The sequence below is a fragment of the Taudactylus pleione genome, unplaced genomic scaffold (assembly GCF_031769625.1).
Source record: "Taudactylus pleione unplaced genomic scaffold, aTauple2 ptg000201l, whole genome shotgun sequence".
NCBI lineage: Eukaryota > Metazoa > Chordata > Amphibia > Anura > Myobatrachidae > Taudactylus > Taudactylus pleione.
In genome coordinates, this window is record NW_028284603.1 from 48607314 (window position 1) to 48619316 (window position 12003).

At 47.8% G+C, this 12003-nt stretch overlaps 1 protein-coding gene across 2 annotated transcripts in view; it reads right to left on the reverse strand.

The window, feature by feature from the left end:
* The window catches only part of ACSS1 (acyl-CoA synthetase short chain family member 1), a 158699-nt gene that overhangs the window by 98327 nt on the left and 48369 nt on the right, over positions 1 to 12003 (reverse strand). Inside the window, exon 3 of one of the 2 annotated variants that reach the window (XM_088477359.1) lies at positions 688 to 887. The exons of the other annotated variant lie outside the window; for it this stretch is intronic. Coding sequence (XP_088333485.1) covers positions 688 to 887 — 200 coding nt within the window. The remainder of the gene's footprint in view (positions 1 to 687; positions 888 to 12003) is intronic. 2 annotated transcript variants of the gene reach the window in all.

Below are 12003 nucleotides of genomic sequence, written 5' to 3' on the forward strand. Positions count from 1 at the left end.
GTGCAATCCTTAGGTCCAGTTATGTGGCCTTAGATTCAGTTACGTGCAATCCTTAGGTCCAGTTATGTGGCCTTAGATTCAGTTATGTGCAATCCTTAGGTCCAGTTATGTGGCCTTACATTCAGTTATGTGCAATCCTTAGGTCCAGTTACGTGGCCTTAGATCCAGTTATGTGCAATCCTTAGGTCCAGTTACGTGGCCTTAGATTCAGTTATGTGCAATCCTTAGGTCCAGTTATGTGGCCTTAGATTCAGTTATGTGCAATCCTTAGGTCCAGTTACGTGGCCTTACATTCAGTTATGTGCAATCCTTAGGTCCAGTTACGTGGCCTTAGATTCAGTTATGTGGTGGTGGACAGGGTTGCGATTCTGTTTGTGCACATATTTATGATTAACAACCACCAGCTCTGGTTTTCTCTACCACATGGACCACAAATAATTTGATCTGGTCCTGAACCCCCTGGCACCCTTGCAAGTACCTCGAGGCACCCCAGGGCGCCACGGCACACAGTTTGGGAACCACTGCCCTAAGTAAGATCAGATTATAAACTCTTGTAAGTATGACCCTCATTTTCCACATTTTTACTAAGCTTTGTATGCAACACATATGTTTACACTGCTTTGTATCATGCTGTGTAATATTATGGCAATATATCAATAATAAAATATAACAGTAAATATGACTTACCATCATTGATTCTTCCTGCCAAGGATTCAGCACTGAAACCAGCAAAAACAACAGTATGTACTGCACCAATTCTGGCACAAGCTAACATGGATGCCACAGCCAGCGGTGAAACGGGCATGTAGATGGCCACCCTGTCACCCTTTTGCACGCCATACTTCTTCAGTGTGTTGGCAATTCTGCACGTGGAATCAAGGAGCTCTCTGTAGAGAAAAGATTAAATATGATTTTACCCTAAATGTCCTTTCATTTTAAAATTATCTTTATTTAGCTATATTATGTTGTTATGCTTATTTGCTGGAGGCCCTGTTATGTTTATTCATCAGCTGAAAGAGCCCTTGGCATAGCCATGTTAGGCACAGCCTTGATTCCACCACACATCAATAGCATTTAGTGCATAACATACAGAATAGTGGGCCTGATTCAGAGCCGGATGCTCTGAATCAGGGCGGCATTTTTTTGTTTGTGAGCCGGCCTCCTGGCCGCTCGCATAGCTGTGAGTGACCACCCACAGCTTTTGTGAGCGGCCAGGTGATGGTCACGATATTCGCGACCTTCGGTCTTGCGACGAGACCCTTGTGGTAGGCTCTCGTGCATCGCAAGCCCCAGTGAGCTTCCGGCTCTATTAGAGCCGGAAGCTCACTACTGAGGCTGCCCCCAAACGGCAGGCGTTCCTTCGGAAACGCCTCCGTTTGGCCAGCCAACCCCCCCTGCCCGCCTCCAAAATGGGGCAAGCTGTCAATCAAAATCGACAGCCGCCCCGTTTTGGTGCGAGACCCGTAGCGACGGAGCGCCCGCCGCTGGCCGGGTCTCATGCATGCGCGCCGGCTCCGGCGTGTGCATGCGCAGTGAAGGACCATTGACCCGCTTGCGAGTGCTGTGCGCTCGCGAGCTGGTCTGAATCAGGCCCAGTGTTTCTTAAATCTTTCTTACTGTATACCCCCTCAACCTATAACCTATAGTTTACCCCCTCAATTACAGATGTGTCCTCCCTCTTCTTTAATGCAGTCTTGCCAAACAGCACCACTCAGCGCGTCTATGCACTGTAAGCGTTGAGCGTCTTTTTTGCTGTAAATGTATCTAAGTTGCAACTAAGACTTTGGGTCTCATTCAGACCCGTCCGCGAGCGCAGGACGCTCGCAAGCGGGTCGATGGTCTGATAGAGCCAAAATCACTCCAGGGCTTGCGGCAGCGAGACCCTACCGCAGGGTCTCGTCGCAAGCCCAATGGTCGCGATGGTCTTGACGCTCGCGACCATCGGGCTTGCGACGAGACCCTTGACAACACGCCCCCTTTGGTGCGAGACCCCGAGCGACGGCTTCCCCGTCGCTCGCCGGGTCTCGCGCATGCGCACGACGGAGGCGCCTCCGATGTGCGCATGCACATTTGGGTAACATCGACCCGCTTGCGAGCGTACAGCACTCGCGAGCGGGTCTGAATGAGACCCTAAAGCCAATAATCAGACGCAATATACAGATACTCATCTTTGAATATTCGAATGCTTGAATAAGCTTGAGAAGATATAAGCACACTGTTTGTTATTTGGTACAGTACTAGTTAGAGCTGGTTTTGTTGATAGTTTGTATTGGTTGAGGTCAGTTGCCAATCATTATTTGATTAGCCTATTAGCTGCCCCGTCGAGGCGGGGTTTAACATCTGTATTTTAAGGCTGGAGGAGGAGTCAACTGCCTCTTGCCATTTTTGAGATCAGAGTGACAAGTACCTTTGTTATCTGAGTGATAAGTACCAGTATCATTTTATTCAATTTCAGCTTTCACTATCTATATTTTCTTTCCCTTTCACACAGCTTTTGTCTCTTTCCTCCTATTCTTTTCACCCTCTTTTTTCTTCTCTTCCCACCCCCCCCTTCTTCCTCATTACTGTCTTCTCTATCCTACCCCCCCATTATTAACTGAGAATGCCCCGTCCCCGCCGTAATGCCCCCCCTCCCCGCCGCCTTGCTGAAGCGGCCAGACCATTATCGGTCGCCGCAGCCTCTCCCCCTGCCCGGGGTGCGCGCCTGACCTCAGTGCGCGCGGGCCCCCTCCCCCCTCCCGCCGCCGCGGCCGCGGGGAGCTCCGGCGCTTCTCACCCACCCGCCCCTTCGCCATCCGGCCTCCGGGCTTGGTTGGCAAGGAGTGCGGAGAGCGCTCCCAGCACCCCCCGCCAGATCGTTCCGCCGGACATTGGCGGGACCGCCCGCCCGGCTCCCCCGGCAGCTCCACAGGCGCGGCTATCCCCGGCGGCCATTTTGGACCACGCGGGGCCCTGTCTCCCGCCCGCCGCTGCGGCTGCAGTGGCAGGCGAGTTTTATATTATAAACCCGCCAGGCCCGGCGGGTACACCAGGGACCCCCAGCTTTAATTTGACCCAGGTGGCTTTAGGGGCTGTGCGCCAGGCCTCCCCGGCCGGCAGCCACACCCCCTCGCCTCCGGTGGCCATTTTGGATGCTGAGGAGATTTTTACCTCCTCAGATTCCCCCCTCTCTGTCTCAGGGACTGGAGTTTTGGGGTTTGCCACAGCGCCTAGGGCGCAGGGCTATCATAGGTCCCAAGGTAGCGGGCCCGCAGATTTGTTGCACCGGCCCCCTTTCATCCACTTCCCTAGGCCGTTGGCGCAGCAGGATAGAGCTCTTGGCCCAGATTGCTGGCACCAATGTCGCCCCTCCCACCCGCTGCGGCCTGCGCAAATGCGGGGCAGCAGTTCTTGAATTATGGGCCTGGCCCCGCCCCCACCCCTCCCTTTGGGTTTTCACCTTATTTTAGCCAAGGTGTATACCAGCAGTCAATCCCAAACCCGTTCATGGGTCCGAGCCGGCAATTTTATGCCACCCCATACGGGCAAGCGCCGGGGTTTTTTCCCCAACAGTTCATCTCCGCCCCAGGCAATTTTGCACCCATGCACCAGCAGTTTCAATTTAATCCTGGGCAGCATGCAAGCCAGCAGCTGGTGCGTCAACCCCCCCTTCCACAAGCCCCGCCCCCGCCATCCACCCCAGTGGTGCGTCCACCTTCCCCTACTCTAGCCCCGCCCCTACCACCTTCCCCAGCAATTCCTCCTCCTGCGCAGCCCCCATTATCTTCCCCGCCACAGAGCACAACCCCCGCGCCTGTTGCTGTATGTCCTCCTTCGGCTCCCGTTGCTAACGCAAATGTCTCGAGCCCGCAGGTTACATTAAGTCAGCCACTAGCATCCGGGTCGTCGTCACTGATGTAAGCGCGGTGGGCGCGCCGCACAACGAGAGTCAAGCCTCCTCCTCTAGGCATCTACCCGAGGTCCCGTCGACGTCTGGAACAGGTGAGACGAATATTACAGTTCCTTCAATTGCGCAGTTATCACACTCTGATGAGTCTTCAGACTCCTCTAGTTCTGGTGAGAGGCCGCGCAAGCTCATGAAATACTTTGTACAGCAGTTGAAGGGTAAGGGCAAGAGTCCCAAAAAAGCGGGTAGTATAGCGGCCAGTTCGGCTCCAGACGCTTCGGGGAATGCGGTCCATTGCTCAAACACGGCAATATTAAGGGGAGTTAGGTCAAAAATCAGAGAGCGAATTCGTAAGGGTCGTTATGTTGACATGTTCGCCATTACTCATGACGCTAAGAAGGCGTTAGACGCAGCAAAAAAGGGGGGAGTGGCAGCTGAGGAGGCCAGGAGGAGCTATCAGAATTGGCTGACTGGTATATATGTGTTTGCTGCATGTTATATCGAGACACGCCCAGCTGAATGTCTGAATGTGCTGAAGTACCTGCATTTAGTGCAGGGTATGCAGGTCGCAGCTAGGCATAATGTTTGGAGGCAGTATGATGAACTGTTTAGGAAAAAACAGGATGGCCAAAAGATTTTAAGTTTTGGGTTCAAGGACGTGGAGGTGTGGCTGGAGGTGACGCAGCAGGCCCGATCAGCTGTCGAGCCTGCGCTGGGACGTAAACATCCCTTTCCAGCCCGCCCCGGTTATAATACCGGAGGCAAGAGGAAGTGCTACGCTTTCAATAACGCCCAGTGTAGCAGAGGGGCCAGTTGCCGCTACCGGCACGTGTGCATGCTTTGTGTGGGAAGTCACACTGCAAAGGATTGCAATCGCCCCGGTGGTTCCGCAGCAGCAAAAGGGGATCAGCGTACAGGTGCTAAATAAAGCGGTGTCTCCAATTAAGTTGGAGATATTAGAGCGTTGGTTGAGGCGTTATCCTCTTAAGGAGGACGCGGCCTTCCTACTACAAGGTTTTAAAGAAGGTATTAGGTTACCACTAGTTCGTCCAGTTTTAGTTGTAGCTAGAAGAAATCTTAAGTCAGCTAGAGATTTTCCAGAGGTTGTGGCGGAAAAGATAGAGGTGGAGCTGAGTTTGGGGCGCATGTGTGGCCCTTTTGCCTCACCGCCTGTGGAAAATCTTTGCATTTCCCCGCTGGGCGTGGTACCAAAAAAGGAACAGGGAAAGTTCAGGTTAATACAACACTTGTCTTACCCGGAAGGAGGGTCAGTTAATGACGCTTTAGATCCGGGCGATTGCAGTGTCACATACCAGTCATTTGAGGATGCACTTGGTATCGTTCGGGATTTTGGTAAAGGGGCTTTGTTAGCAAAGATCGATGTTGAATCGGCCTTCAGGTTGCTCCCTTTGCATCCCGAATCATTTACGTAAATGGGTTTTCGGATAGGCGATTCCATTTACATAGATAAGTGTCTACCTATGGGCTGCTCTATTTCTTGTTCCTTTTTTGAGTGTTTTAGCACCTTTTTTCAGTGGTGTCTGCAAGCAGGCACTGGCCATTCGGGCGTCACTCATTATCTTGACGATTTCCTGTTAGTAGGGCCTATAGCGCAGTCTGTAGTGACCTGCTTTTTTCGGCAAAGGCGCTTTTCAGTTCGTTGGGCGTTCCCATTGCTCACAAAAAAACCGAAGGCCCCGTTACTAGTTTATCTTACCTGGGTATCGAAATCGACACTGATTTGAGTTTATGCAGGCTCCCCTGTGAAAAGGTGCGGAAGATCAGCGAGTTGTTACTGCATTTTACATCAGTTAAGAAAATAACTCTGAAGCAGCTGCAGTCGCTGCTAGGCTTGCTAAATTTTGCTTGTCGCGTAATTCCCATGGGTAGGGTTTTTTGTCGCAGGCTGGAGCGTGCCTCTGCAGGCGTCAAAAAGGCTTGCCACATGGTCCGCCTTTAGGCGGACATGAAGGAAGACTTTAAGGTATGGTTAAGATTTCTACGAGAGTTCAATGGGGTTCGCATTTGGCTCGCTTCGTCTGTCGACAATCGCGAGCTTCAATTGTTCACAGATGCGTCAGGGGCATTAGGTTTTGGAGCGTTTTTTGGTGGGGAGTGGTGCGCGGCAGCTTGGCCTGAGTCGTGGCATTTGGAGGGTTTGACACGCAATTTACTCCTGTTGGAGCTATTTCCGATTGTGGTGGCGGTGGAGCTCTGGGCTTCAAAGTTTAGCAATCGGAGAATAGTATTTTGGTGCGATAACTTGGGGGTGGTCCAAGCCATTAACAATCAGAGGTCGGTCTGCCCCCAAGTGCTCAGGCTGCTTAGGCATTTAATTTTTGTCTGTCTGTTGAGAAACATTGATTTTAAGGCCAGGCATATTCCTGGTGTGGAGAATGAGATAGCGGATGCCTTGTCACGGTTCCAGTGGGGTAGGTTTAGGGCATTGGCACCGGCTGCCAGGATTCATGGTTTGCCTTGTCCTGATTTTGTCTGGCAGATCATGAATCCGGCATGGAGGGACTCGCTTTGAGGGCACTCGCTCCAGGTACGTTTAGGTCTTACTCCGCAGCTTGGAATGAATGGCAGGTTTTTCTTGCAAATTCCGAGAAGGGTAAGGAGCTGCATGTCAGTATGTCTGAATTTGTGTGGCAGGGGCATGAGAGCGGTCGTTCAAAATCTTCCATGTCGGGCGCCTTAGCTGGCATTTCGTACTTCTCGCGAATGTACGGTTTGAATGATCCTACGAAGTCATTCATAATTTCTAAGGCGATGAGAGGCTGGACGAGGGAACAGGCGACTCCGGGCGATTCCCGTAGGCCGATAGATGTGTGCATGTTGAGGGATTTAGTTTTGGCAGTCTCAGGAGTAGCTAAAGGTGAATTCGAGGCAAATTTGTTTAGCTTGGCTTTTGTGCTGGCATTTTTTGGCGCTTTACGGGTTGGGGAGTTAGTCGCCAAAAATAAAACATCAGTCAACTCAGGGTTGCTTCTATGTAATGTTGTAGTAAAAGAAAGTGCCATACTGTTAAAAATACAAAAATCAAAAACGGATCAGATGGGTCGGGGGCGTTGGATTTCTGTTCCCTCGCACCCTGAGCCATGCATCTGCCCGGTCACTCTAGCCAACAGATATAATCAGCAGCGTCCAAAAGGGTGAGCTCAATGGCTTATTCATGAAGATCTATCCCCTTTATCTAAGTTCCAGTTTGCAAGCGTTTTCGATAGATGCTTAATAGCTTTGGATGTGCCGACTGAAGAGTTTGGCAACCATTCATTTAGGATTGGGGCTGCAACTTGCGCTGCGGCATCAGGTTCTTCCGCGGAGGCAATCAAGCACTTGGGTAGATGGAAGTCGGCAGCTTATAAGGGTTATATAAGGGGTGATAAGTTACAGAAGTAGTGGCGCCCCTGGCGAGTTTGTTATTTAGGAAACCCAGTGCCTTATGCTACCCGCCGCTAGGGGGGATTGGAGTTCTTTTCACCTTTTCCCTCAAAGAAAGAGGTTTGGTGTTGTTCACCTCCATCTGGGTCACCTAGACAACTCAGTTTTCCCCTTCCATGTTTTCGTTCTGTTTTCAAGTTTTGTTTAAAAGTTAATTCAAAATTATTAACGTTATGTTATACTGTTTTTTCCCATCACAGGTTTTTTGGAGAAAGATTGCCGGGTGTGGATTGTTGGGCATTCTTTTGTTTACTGGGCTAGCAGGCATAATGGGGCCAGTTTAGCCCATTTCAAGGTCCGTTGGATAGGGTTGAGAGGTTTCAGGTGGAGCGGCCTTTTGGACCTGCTATGGCAGTCAGAGAGTAAGTGGGGGACCCCTGACTGTCTGGTCGTGCATTTGGGTGGTAATGACCTTGGCACGTGTAAAGGAGTGGAATTGATCATTGCCATTAAGCATGATTTGAAATTAGTAGCGGAACGTTGGCCACTAGTTAAACTTTGCTGGTCTGAGATGATTCCAAGGAGGTTCTGGCGGGGTACACAAGGTGGGGCGGCCCTAGACAGAGTAAGAAGGAAGCTGAATGCTGCAGTCTCTCGGTTTGTGGTTGGCTTGGGCGGGCGTGCTATCAAGCACCCTCGTCTTCGAAATGAGGAGGTACATTTATATAGGCCAGATGGAGTGCACCTCACTGAGGAAGGTTTAGGTTTTTTCGTATCTGACATTCTAGCCTCATTGGAATAGTTAGTAGGGGCTGTGTTTTTTGTTTGGTGGCGTTACGTGTCCATTCATTTTGTCCACGTTGTTGGCGGAAAGCAGTGCTCCTCGGCGGCTCAATTTAGCGCGGCAGAGCTTGGCTAGCATTCCCCCTTTGAGAAAAGCGAGTCGGTTGCTACCTTAAGGGAGAACCAGGTCTTCATCCTAGGGAGGGGCCAGCACTATGCTAGTTAAGGGGGGGTGGTTCTACCCAGGTTAGCTCGCGCAGGGGGTGGGGAAAACTCCACCCCATTTTGGTAAAGCGTTCAATTAATTATGAGCTGTGGACCGAGGTAGCACTGCTTTTTTGCCACCAGGACTAATTAATCAATTCTAATTTCATATAATAAATTTGGCTGTGACCTCTTTTTACCAATTCTATACAGTTGTCTGTGTCTTATTTATTTAGTTAAGTTATAGCTTAAGAGTGTTGTGTAAAATAATAAAACTATGGGTGACTTAGAATATTCGAATGCTTGAATAAGCTTGAGAAGATATAAGCACACTGTTTGTTATTTGGTACAGTACTAGTTAGAGCTGGTTTTGTTGATAGTTTGTATTGGTTGAGGTCAGTTGCCAATCATTATTTGATTAGCCTATTAGCTGCCCCGTCGAGGCGGGGTTTAACATCTGTATTTTAAGGCTGGAGGAGGAGTCAACTGCCTCTTGCCATTTTTGAGATCCCTCCCACCCACCCGGCATATTGAGGAATTGGTTTGTACCAATATTTATTTATGGTGAGGAATTGGTTTGTACCAATAGTTATTAGTTGAGAAAATTGGTGTGTGCCAATACGTTTCTCGTTGGAATATGCTATGTTTTCTTTTTCCAACAGGTGAGGCGCAGCAGGCGGAAAGCAGTGCTCCTCGGCGGCTCAATTTAGCGCGGCAGAGCTTGGCTTGGCTAGCATTCCCCCTTTGAGAAAAGCGAGTCGGTTGCTACCTTAAGGGAGAACCAGGTCTTCATCCTAGGGAGGGGCCAGCACTATGCTAGTTAAGGGGGGGTGGTTCTACCCAGGTTAGCTCGCGCAGAGGGTGGGGAAAACTCCACCCCATTTTGGTAAAGCGTTCAATTAATTATGAGCTGTGGACCGAGGTAGCACTGCTTTTTCACCACCAGGACTAATTAATCAATTCTAATTTCATATAATAAATTTGGCTGTGACCTCTTTTTACCAATTCTATACAGTTGTCTGTGTCTTATTTATTTAGTTAAGTTATAGCTTAAGAGTGTTGTGTAAAATAATAAAACTATGGGTGACTTAGGATTTTCATCTGGTTTCTGGTAACTGTAGGCTCACATATGGAATACAGTAAATGAGAAGCTTTGTTGGATACAGTAAAATTACCATTCATCCATTATATATCTAGTAGGGAAGAAAATATTTGTTTTAAGTTATTGTCCTTCTGAAATACATGAGTTTTACCGGAGGTTGTCACAAAAACAGATTTTCTATTTTAGTTGTTAATTATAAAAAAAACCCATCTTTTAGGGCCAGCGGGAAATGTGCTCAGTCAGTAGTAAAAAGGTTATTTACAGAGGTTTATTTTTTTTTCCTGCACCTGTCACACAATTAAATATTTGCTTAAAAATGAGATATTATGTAGCTATTGTCCTGTATTGGAGAACTTCTTTATCTGCAGTATAATTACAATAAATCACATGGTCTGACAGCTATGGCCAGTGCTTACAGCGTGTGGTCATTGTTTATGATTATTTAATAATCCATTAAGATAAAGTACCATTATTAGATTGACATCATACATACAGTACCTGCATAATGTGAATGTTTTACTGGCAGTACCTATCCCTGCTTATCACTGTGACTGTGTGTATTTCTATGTTATTTATGTAGATTTAGAATTACTGTGTGTGTAGTAATACCTTTTGTTATAATTGTGTAACTAATAAGTCTCTCTTTTTTTTTTTTCCTTTGCAAGATTGAGCAATAATTATTTGTTTTGTAAACATAGGACCTGATACGGAGTTGGATACATCTGCAGAAACAACACATTTCGCGATATTCCATTGACTGCGCATGCGTGCAAAACTGAAAATGGGGTCTGTGTATGCGTTGTATGATGCATCTGCAGTAACAGGTCGCTCTGTCCGTGTCGTATCTAGAGCAGACAGAGTCTAACGTGAAATAGGTGTTTCTGGGTGGCAACAGGGCGGAGACTATTCAGATGCATGAAACAGCTGTGTCGTGGGAGAGTCATCATGTTAGTCCTTTTTTTTCTGCACTTTTTCGCTCAGCATAGGATGAGAATATATATACTACACTATACTAACAGTATACTGTACATAGGGTTGCTGCTCCCTGAAATGAGAAGACTTATTACGCAAAGACATTGGGCCCGATTCAGTATAGTATGCAAACCCGATGCCGCCCCAGTTTTGTAGGTGTGGCCAGGGTACAGAGCAGCGAGGGGCAATCTGAGTAACCTCAGATGGTATCACAGAAGATCAGATCGGATCTGCAATGCAGTCAGGAGTCCTCTATTTACACCAGATGTCTCCTGCTGCATTTGCATATGTTGTACGGTACTGCACAGCCGCTTCCCTGCTGTGCCTCACAACCCTGAATCAGTGTGTATTAGCATTAATCAGTTCATACAGATATTGGGCAGTATTCAATTAGGCTCCGAAAAGCCGTCAATTAGGCTCCGATGACATAATTTAACATTTTTATTTATCCCCGTTTTCAATTACAATGATTTTTCGCCAGTATGAAAAGTCCTTGTAAACAAATGGGGATGAGTTTTCACCAATGCAGAGGTGGCGGAAAAAAAGTGCAGAATTGGGGTTTAGGGGTGCAGGCTTAAAAAAATAGCCTGCACCCCTGGGAATGGCCTCTAAAAGTAATCTGTGTAAAAAAAATTAAAAAAATAGGGACACCCCAAAAAATGAACTCGATATTTGGGGTAAAAAAATAAATAAATAGGATAACAAAGTTTTAAAGTAGCGCAATTGATTCAGGGGGGTCCCCATGTATGCAGCAGGTGTTTTCCAGAATGCGGGTAGTAGCGACAGGTGCATTTTAGAAGAATTTTAAAAATGCACTTTAGGGACTTAAAAATATGCTTGCACCCATTTTCTGGTACCCCAAATTTGATGGGCATATTTATTTTTTGCAAAAGTGCTATTCTTCATCACTTGTTCTGAACCGCAAAAAAAACACCTGCTGCGGCCATTTAATAACCCTAATTACCTTCAGCTGGGAAAAACGTGGGTACCCATAGTGATTCCCCATGTCTGGATATTAGTAGGGGGGCCCCAGGATGAATTCCCGAAAATTCACCAATTTTTTTCGATACTTACCTTTCCGCCGGGTCCCGTTTTCGCTGATTCCTAATTGAATATGGAGATAAAGGAGGCACGCACCCGATACTTTATCCCCGTCAAACCTCTGATGTGGAGCGAAAAGTCCAAAATGACGCAAAAGTGCAAATGTCTAACAAATAAAGAACACACGTAATTTTACATAGTTACCAACACTTTTTAAAATACTTTCCAGTAACACTTAGCTGCTGGACTGGTCTAGGAAGAACTTTGGTAACTACAATTCCACAACTCATATTTACTAAACATTACACATCATTTGTGCTGTATACACTCGTCTTAAATATAATATTAACTTACAAAGCGGAAAAAATGAGACGAAAAGGTACATGCATTCAGTATGCAGAATACCCCTGTTACATCAACCGAATAACCCGGGTTATTGCCGGGTCGATCCGGGTCGAGCCTCAGTGTAAACGGCTCCCAAAAAAAACCCGGGACGATTTACCCGGCAATCTTACTCAGGTTGAGAGCAGGGTTGAAAACGGGTTGTTCCCGGGTCATGCGGCAGTGTAAACGGGTGCTAGCTATTTGACCCGGCTAGCTCTGACGGATGCTCATTGGAGCATCTGGGGCG